Source organism: Rhinopithecus bieti, unplaced genomic scaffold (assembly GCF_001698545.2).
Source record: "Rhinopithecus bieti isolate Rb0 unplaced genomic scaffold, ASM169854v2 scaffold_3062, whole genome shotgun sequence".
In the NCBI taxonomy this organism is placed as follows: domain Eukaryota; kingdom Metazoa; phylum Chordata; class Mammalia; order Primates; family Cercopithecidae; genus Rhinopithecus; species Rhinopithecus bieti.
This window is the reverse complement of record NW_016804432.1, coordinates 3,448,069-3,457,960: the sequence shown is the minus strand read 5'-3', so window position 1 is coordinate 3,457,960 and position 9,892 is coordinate 3,448,069. Positions and strand designations below refer to the sequence as shown.

Below are 9,892 nucleotides of genomic sequence, written 5' to 3'. Positions count from 1 at the left end.
ACTGGTTCAACATACAAAAATCAATAAACGTAATCCAGCATATAAACAGAACCAAGGACAAAAACCACATGATTATCTCAATAGATGCAGTAAAGGCCTTTGACAAAATCAATAGCCCTTTATGCTAAAAACTTTCAATAAATTCGGTATTGATGGAACGTATCTCAAAATAATAAGAACTATTTATGACAAACCCACAACCAATATCATACTGAATGGGCAAAAACTGGAAGCATTCCCTTTGAAAACTGGCACAAGACAGGGATGCCCTCTCTCGCCACTCCTATTCAACATAGAAACAAGATCTTATCAGAGTCCTCAAGTTGATTACATTTAGGTAGTCTTACTGCCCTCACCAGTTACCAAAGTTAATTAACAAGCCATTAAACTAATTCATGACGAAAAGTAAAATTATAGATCCTTTTGGGCATTTCAGTTGGCCTTTTCCTCTCTAGGAAATCACAGTATTATCAGATGAAGGTAGCTTTGTGAGTTTTATTTCAGGGCAAGAAGAAATATTGATCTGAAGAGTGAAGCATCTTTTATTAGAATTTTGATTATTGGAATTTTTTCAGAAAAACTTTTTTAAAAGTTATTAGATAGCTGAACTTTTACAGTTGTCAACCCAGAATGAAAGTAGGCTAAATCATTTTTTCCTTTTCCTTATTTTCTGGTGAAAAATATTATGATTATTATGATTAGAAATAGCAATGTAGAAACCATGCATATATGTCAGGATGCTTGCAGTTTGTTAGTAGTAGAGGAATAGTAATCTGACAACCAGTCTGTAAATGGAGACTTCAAAGTGAAAATTTCCCATTTTAGGAATAAAGAAACTCTTTATGGTTTTTATAATAGTAAGGCTAAATCTAAATATTTCACCTAACCCTGGAAAATTCTAAATATTGAATATGTACATCATGTATATATCATGGGAGAATACTGCCACCTTGTGCATATAGGATGCTATTTTATGCCTCTATTTTCTTTTGTTACACCAGCTAATACTGTGTGCTTTTTCATTGTTTGGTACTGTGGTTAGATGTGTAAATGTGTAAAACGTTTTTTTTTTAATGCAGTAAAATCAAGTCAACTATTCTTTCGGCAGGAGGAGGTGTCTTATGTATTTTTTTTTTTATTTTTGAGACTGAGTCTTGTTCTGTCACATAGGCTGGAGTGCAATGGTGTGATCTCGGCTAACTGCAACCTCCGCCTCCTGGGTTCAAGCAATTCTCCTGCCTCAGCCTCCTGAGTACCTGGGACTACAGGCATGTGCCACCACACCCAGCTAATTTTTTTTTTTTTAATTTTAATAGAGACGGGGTTTCACTATGTTAGCCAGGATGGTCTCCATCTCCTGACCTTGTGATCTGCCCACCTCGGCCTCCCAAAGTGCTGGGATTACAGGCGTGAGCCACTGTGCCTGGCCTGGTCTTGTTTTTTTTAAAGATGTTAAATTTGGTATAGTTAGCTCTAAGAATTGGAATGTCTGAGAGATCATACTGGTTAATTGACCTCTGGGGTTAGATGAGAATTGGATTCTTTTATTTGAATCTTATGGGAAGTTGTTGATTCTTTAATCATTCTTCATTTTAGTGCTTGCAGTGCTTTGGGATTATTCTGAATGGCAGAATTCATTACACTATTGGAGGTGTAGGGAATTTGGCTTCTGGCACAAACATATTCCTTGATTTTTAAACGTTTTCCTTCAGGTCAAGTGCAGACGAATGACTACAACACAGGGTGAGCATCCCTAATTTGAAAATCTAAAATCCAGAATGTTCCAACATTGGAAACTTTTTGAACACTGCCATGAGATAGTGATTCCTTTGCTTCCTGATAGTTCAGTGTATACAAACTTTGTTTCATTCATAGAACCATTAAAAATATTATATACAGTTACCTTCAGGCTATGTGATAAGATGTGTATGAAACATAAATTTTGTGTTTAGACTTGGGTCCAATCCCCAAGAAGTTTCATTGTGTATTCCAGAATCTGAAAAAGTCTGAAATCTGAAACACTTCTGGTCCCAAGCATTTTGGATAAAGGATACTCAGCTTATAATAACATATAATAGTTTCTTGAAACACTATTGATGTGAAGAAAAAAATGAGTTCTTTCAAATATTCTGGTTTTCTGAGAGCCTGACTTAGATGGGTTTCAGATATTATTGCCTGTCTGAAGAGGAAGAATTGTGAGACTGGAAGTCAGCCTTTGGATACTCACAACGAACTTAGCTGTGTGACCAGGGATGCTTCCCTGGGTAGTTTCTTTATCTGAAAAATGAGCAGTTGAACTAGGTGGGTTCTGAGGATCTTTTTAGTTTTCGAATTCTGTGACTATGTAAAGTTTTATTCTAATTTTAAAATGTTATGCTGTAATGCCCTTCAAAATACTTATTATACTCTTATTTATAAGAAGTTATTTAAAAATTTAATCATATAGTTGTATTTAACTATCAGAGTATATACTAGTAATTTCGGGGGGGGGGCGTTGGAATATGTGTATATAAAAGTATAAAACCAGAAGCCTGGGAAATTTACTTGTCTTTTATTTAACACCTGGGGTGCTTGAACATATCAGAAGATTGGTTTGGGGGTAATCTAGATTTTAATTGTATACTATTTATGCTTTGTAATCCTGTTTGGGGCACAAATGCATTCCAAATGCCTACATTCAACTTCTGAGGGGACTCCAAAAGTTGCTACGAATATAGTAAAGTCCATTTTAGAAGCCCAATTTTATGACTGGGATGAAAAGAGAGAAAAAGGTACCTACAGTTGAAAATTTGGAAGTTCTTTAGGATATTACCCAACTTGAAAATGTAAGGCCAAAGACTCTTCAGGATGTAAAACCCTTCATTTTATAGTGTATAACAGCAGATCTTTCCTGCTCATCTTGATTCATTTCCTCATGAAGCGCTAAGAATGAACCCATGTGACTAAGTTTAGCTTTTTACTTTGGGATCATCTGGGAATCATTTTTTTAAATTCTAGGGATAATTTTAAGGAAAATGATTTTCATTGTTAAGCTACATAAACATGCCAAATTCAACCTCTGTACTGAAATTATTTCCCTGTGCCTTGCCTTGAGATTTTTGCATTTATTTTGTGTAATACCAAATTACTATTTTGTAAAGAACAGAATTATAATAAATGTTGAAATTCACTAATAAAATGCAATCACATAAAATCTATGCACATTATAAGCCATTAAAGATGTTAATGTGTTAAAATATATATTTACCCTTCTGATTCTTGAAATATAATAAGAAAATACTAAGTAAATTATACTTCATAAAAGTGGAGATAATTTAATCATGAAAAAAACAAAGTGGAAAATATCCTAATCTGTTTTTAGAATGTGAAAATCTTAGGTTCAATCCCAAGTGTTGGCACTAAAACAAAAAAAGTAAAATCTTAAGAAAATGAGTGTGTCACTGGTAACATTAGTCATGATGTTTTTCCATAGAGATTTTTCCAAAAGCTCCCTTCCAAAACCTCCCTCTGCGATGAGGTTAGGAATGTTATGGGATTAGAAAAAATATTTAGTGTTAGTTTATAATTGACTAATCTACAAATCCAGTCTCTGGATTGATACTCTTCAGATATTTTGAAATTTTTGTAGAGGGACTGTAGCTTTTATTAATAGCAAATCATAGTTGTAAACAGAGCATTCCTAGTTTCTTTGTCTTAATTTTGTGTATAGATGGAGATTTCAGTTCATAATTAATTACCTATATCTGGTTCAGTTGTATTATGTTCATGTTCATTTGTTTGAAAAGCCTTTGAACTAGAACAAGAATTGTGATTGTAATAAAAAAACTTGCTTGTTTCTTCTTTCTTGAGAATTACAGAGAATAAGAAGAACACTTTGTAATGAGTGCGTCTTTGTTTATTTTGAAATTTGAATGCAGCAAATAACTTTCAAGATAGAAAATGTTTTGTTAAATTATTTGCATCATAAACTGCATAGTTGAATTTGTGGTAAGAAGACTCACCACCCATTTATTTCAGTAGCCAAGATCAAACTAGGGTAATCTGCCAAAACATGTAATAAAAAGTGATGCAGTACTTAAGCGTGATTGCTTATTATGTTCTGTACAGGTCCAGACCTATCTATTCTTACATGATGTGCAAAATTGAATGATTCAGCCATTGATTTTGATAAATAAGGATTTTTACAACTATGAAATATTGGTGTTTTGGAAATTAAAAATATCATGTTATTTTGGAATTTTGAAAATGGGTATAGCCATTAACTGTTACAATATGTAGGTCAAGGTAGAGATTGGTAGTTATATGGAATTTGAAGAATTTAGAATGTAAACCCAGCACTGAGATTTTTAACTTACTTTATTGTGTCTATTGCTAGCCAATCTACTTGGTAAGTTGGTCTTTTTTAAAAATCATAGCAGAAGATTAGTATTTATGATTTTTTTCTCATATGTGTAAAACTGTGTTTCCTTAGTTTTAATTGCAGAACTTTTTAGGTCATTCTACAATGTAAACCAATAACATGTACAAAATGCGACATTTATATTTTAAACTTATCTTCCTTTTGCAACTTTTATTTCTTCCTTTGAATGCATTAAATTTATTGGTTGTAGCCCTCTGTGAAGCAGGTGCTGCTCATCAGAGTGATTCTATATTCAGAAATATTAGTATATGGACATTTTAACATGTGGTAATTTTATTTAATGTTATACAATTAGTGGGCATAAGGTGTTTTAGATGATTGTGAGTTAATAATCAATGATATACTATGCAGTTTTAAGATGTTTAGCATTGGTCTCATTTATATATTTTTTCTTCTCACTAGGCAAGAAGTTATGAAATGGAATGGATGGGGATATAATGATTCTAAATTCATCTTCAATAAGAAGGGCCAAATTGAGTTGACTGGGAAAAGGTAACCCTCGTTTATTTCTTCTTTTGTTACTTCTTTAATTCTTTCTATGAAAAATTTTAAACACACTAGAAAATATGATTTCTCCCTGAGTTTAAACATTATTAACATTTTGCAATAACTGCTTTTTTCCCCCGGTAGTATTTCAAATTCTGATGTTGTCATGTCACCTCTAAATATATGTGTATGTGTGTATGTACATATATATATATATATATATTCTATGTCTTAAAAAATAAGGACCTAATATAAGCAATTATATGATAATATTATATATCAAAATAGCAAAATTTTAATCTAGTTATCCAGTTCATATTCACGTTCTCCAGTTGTCTCACAAACATCTTTTATAGGTAGTTTATTTGTGTCAGGATCCAAATAATGTCTGTAAGCCATCCACCACCCAATCCCCATGCCATTCGGTTTTTTGAAAGCAGCTTCATATTTAAATCTGGTAATTTACATTGGAGTGTGGGTTATTATGAAAGGTGAACGATTTTAGGTCTGTGTGAATATAAATAGTATTGTAAAAAATTAGTTTCTGAGATAAATTAGGAAAGAAATGATAGAGAAAGATCAGTCATTTTTGTGATAGCTTTCCTGTATCTGAAATGTGGTTATTTGTTGATAAGAATTACAAAGTATATTTGTTCAATCATACCTCAGTAAAACTGGAAAAAATATTAAAAAGAATTCTAAAGGATATTTCTGTTATTCCTGTTTGTTCTAGATGTGGTCAGAATTGTAAAATGATTTCTTTGTTGGTTGTAAGCAATACTGCCCTTGCCAAAGCTCTGTTTTTTGGTTTGTCTGTTGAATTTTGATACAACATTTGAAAGGGCAGTGAGTACAAATATGTAATACTTGAATGCTGGAACCAAAAATAAAAAGAAATTGAGACTAAGTAAAAAATTGGATCAGATATATTATGAGTCTATTCCAGTATTGTACCCTGATTTAATATCTATTGGACATTACTATACTTAATGTTTTTAAAACATATGCTATATCAATATATTAAAATGTCAACAAAGTAAGTTTCGTTCCTTTGGAGAAGTTATTTCCTTCCTTTTCATAGTGCAATGTATTAATAATTTTCTATTTTCTGACTTATTAATATTTTGTACCTAAAATAAAATCTCAGGAATAGTAATTTGAAAGTAATTTTAATCAAGGTATGAAGAGGTACATTTGACATTAGTTTTTTTATTAGGAAAATAAATATTATCTGTGTTCTCATTCCCATCCTTAAGTGTGATTGGGTAGCATGCAATGGAGGCTTAGTTGAGAAAGTGTGTAATTCAGGTAGAAGGGATTTCTGGTTAAAAGTAAATTTGCCAGTGTTCTAAATGTTGAATCTTTTATGTTTTATTTAAATAGAATAATGTCTGATATAGTAGAAACATCGATGTAGAGATTGGCTTTTCAAAATTTTCTGGAGGAAAAAAATGAATCTTCTGAACTTAGAAAACCAAATTTCTCTCTTCTCAGACACTGTCCTCATTTCTCTTTCTCTTTTTCTCTCTTTGTGTTTGGATCTTGAAGGTACACAGCATTTCTGTTTTATGGAGCAGGGTAGATGGTCACTTGTATTTCAGCAAAGTCTTCTGTACAGTACTGTAGGCCATGTAGTGGTTTATATGAGAAAGGGTGTGTGTGTGTGTGTGTGAAATGAATGATTAGTCATAAAACATCACAGGTAACTATGCCTTAGTGGGTCCCATGGGTTCAGGATCTTGTTCTTATTTTGGGTGTTCTGGCACTTGATTTGTCAGTTTCCTGGAAGAGATGAGGCTGTAGGGGTCTGACACATGCCACACATCTAAGAGACTGATTTAAAAAATTAGAACCTCAGTGTATTCATTTATGGTTAGATTATTCCTTTTTCAGGGTATGGAATACATGTTAGTGCCCTTTCTGATGTTAGGGTATCTAGAGAACAACATTTGCAACTTAGATATTATTTGGAGAGCATACATTCAGAACAAAGGAGATTTGATGGTCTTGATAGAGATATTTATATAGGCTGTAATAGAACCAGAGAATTTTTCTGTTGGTTTTAATGCGTTACTACCACTCCTACCAGAACGCATTCCTTAAAGGCCTCATTTCTTTGCATTGTTGACTCCTAAGTCAGAGTCCAGTCGGGGAGAGGGAGAATAAGGGTGCGTCTGACTGGAAGAGCCTGCAAGAGAGACCAGGAAAGTGAATATCTGGCAAATTTGCATTAGTGGAGGGTAGCTTTTGCCTTCCTCCAAGACTTACACAAAGGATAATTCCCCAAACATATAAATGGGATTTAGGTGCTCTGGGATTAAATATATACTAAACAAACAGTAACTAAAATGAAAAAGCAAAACAAAATTCAATTCCCGTTTTGGTGGGAAGCACCAGTACCTTGTCACAGGGTCATAAACTGAGTTGAATTGAATCATAACTTTCTCTATATCTAGTCTGTTTTCCTGAGAATAATTGGTGAATGAGTAGGTTTCTCTGATTTTTATCAGAAAACATTTACAAACACTCTTAAGATAATAATATCTACTATTTATTGAGTGCCTACTGAGTTATCTTACAATAACCCTATCACATGGATAGAGTTATCTTCTTAAAAATAATGAGGATGAGGAAAGTTAAGTAGCTTACCTGAAGTCGCCTGCTCAGTGGTAAATTGGGATTAAAACCAGGTGTTTTAAGCTTCATTCTTCTGCAGTTTCTATTATACTGTGCTTTTGAGTTACTTCTGCAGATAACTAAACTCATCCACTGTACTGATCTTGTTCTGTCTCCAAACCCTGGGAGCACTATGCTCTGTATACCAGCACAGTAGAGTTAGTCATATTATAAAAATTTATCTTGCGTCAGAAATTCCTATTGTTACTGTGAAAGGCAAAGGGCAGAAGCGTAAGAAGATTGTGATATTCCTGAAAGAGAAAATGGAATTCACGACTACAAAGGCTGAGTACAAGAAAACGCTGTTTGGCTGAACAGTATTAATTCACTCTTATTTATTAATAATATTAGAGGTAAGGACAATTTTTGACATTTTTTTGTAGAGACTTTCTATTCTGGCAGTGAGGTGGACTGAAATAATTCAGGCCCCTCGCCTTTTATAACCACATAGAAAAGTTGGATAAAATATCAGAAGAAAGAAATATAACAGAGCTGGAAAGAAAGAAAGGGAAATCCTACGTGCCAGAAACTAACAGTGATTATCAGTGAAAATTGATGAGGTGTGGGGTTCTCCTATTTCTGATCCAAAGAACATTGAAAAGAGATTTTTATATGGAAATGTAGTTGATTGTATGTATTTTGCGGGAGGGTAACTTTGACATTTCAAACCCAGGCATTAAGTTGTAAGCAATTATTAGAAGCTGTTATAGAATAACAGCTTTTTCCCTGTGTTAGGAGAAGGGTCTGAAATTTTTTTCTGAGCAGTCTATCTTCTAAACAGATTTATAATTTATCAGTTTATAAATCTCTAGATTTATAACTTACCAGTTTTATTCCTTCTAAGTATGGATGAATTTAGTCCTCCTGGGTTTAAGCAGCATAAGGCAATACTCTGGAGCCAATTCTGTAGATTTTTTTTTTCCTTCAACTTTTAAGTTCTGGGGTACATGTGCAGGATGTGCAGGTTTGTTACTTAGCTAAACGTGTGCCATGGTGGTTTGCTACACAGATCAACCCATCACCTTGGTTGTTAGGTTATTAAGCCCACTATCCATTAGCGATTTTTCCCGATGCGCTCTCTCCTTCCACCGCTCCCCCGATGCGCCCCAGTGTATGTTGTTCCCCTCCCTGTGTTCATGTGTTCTCATTGTTCAGCTCCCACTTATAAGTGAGAACATGCGGTATTTGATTTTCTGTTCCTGTGTGTGTTTGCTGAGGATAATGGCTTCCAGCTCTATCCCTGTCCCTGCAAAGGACATGATTGTGTTCCTTTCTATGGCTGCATAGTATTCCATGGTGTATATGTACCATATTTTCTTTTCCAGTCAATCATTGATGGGCATTTGGGTTGATTCCATGTCTTTGCTATTGTGAATGGTGCTGCAATGAACATATGCATGCATTTATTTTTATAATAGAATGATTTATATTCCTTTGTGTATATAGCCAGTAAGGGAATTGCTGGGTCAAATGGTATTTCTGCCTCTAAATCTTTGAGGAATCACCACACTGTCTTCCACAATGGTTGAACTAATTTATACTCCCACCACAGTGTAAAAGCGTTCCTTTAAAATCTCTGCAATCTTGCCAGCATCTGTTGTTTCTGTACTTTTTAATAATCGGCATTCTGACTGGCTTTTGATTTGCATTTCTCTAATGATGAGTGATGCTGAGCTTTTTTTCATGTTTGTTGGCTGCATGAATGTCTTCTTTTGAGAAGTGTCTGTTCATGTCCTTTGCCCACTTTTTAATGGGGTTGTTTTTTTCTTATAAATTTGTTTAAGTTCCTTGTAGGCTCTGGATATTAGACCTTTGTCAGAGGCTCAGATTGCAAAAATTTTCTCCCACTCTATAGGTTGTCTGTTCACTCTGATGATAGTTTCTTTTGCTGTGCAGAAGCTCTTTAGTTTAATTAGATCCCATTTGTCAATTTTGGCTTTTGTTGCAATTGCTTTTGGCGTTTTCGTCATGAAATCTTTGCCCATGCCTATGTTCTGAATGTTGTTGCCTAGATTTTTTTCTGGGGTTTTTATAGTTTTGGATTTTACTTTTAAGTCTTTAATCCATCTTGAGTTAATTTTTGTGTAAGATGTAAGGAAGGGGTATAGTTTCAATTTTCTGCATATGGCTAGCCAGTTCTCCCAGCACCATTTATTAAATAGGGAATCCTGTCCGGGCGCAGTGGCTCACGCCTGTAATCCCAGCACTTTGGGCGGCCGAGGTGGGTGGGTCACCTGAGGTCGGGAGTTCGAGACCAGCCTGACCAACATGGAGAAACCCTGTCTCTACTAAAAATACAAAAATTAGCTG

At 34.2% G+C, this 9,892-nt stretch overlaps 1 protein-coding gene across 1 annotated transcript in view; it reads left to right on the top strand.

Moving 5' to 3' along the window:
* Positions 1-9,892, top strand: part of AGPS (alkylglycerone phosphate synthase) — a 160,781-nt gene that overhangs the window by 27,620 nt on the left and 123,269 nt on the right. The window contains 1 exon segment of the mRNA XM_017868293.1: positions 4,823-4,912. Within this exon segment, the coding sequence (XP_017723782.1) occupies positions 4,823-4,912 (90 nt within the window).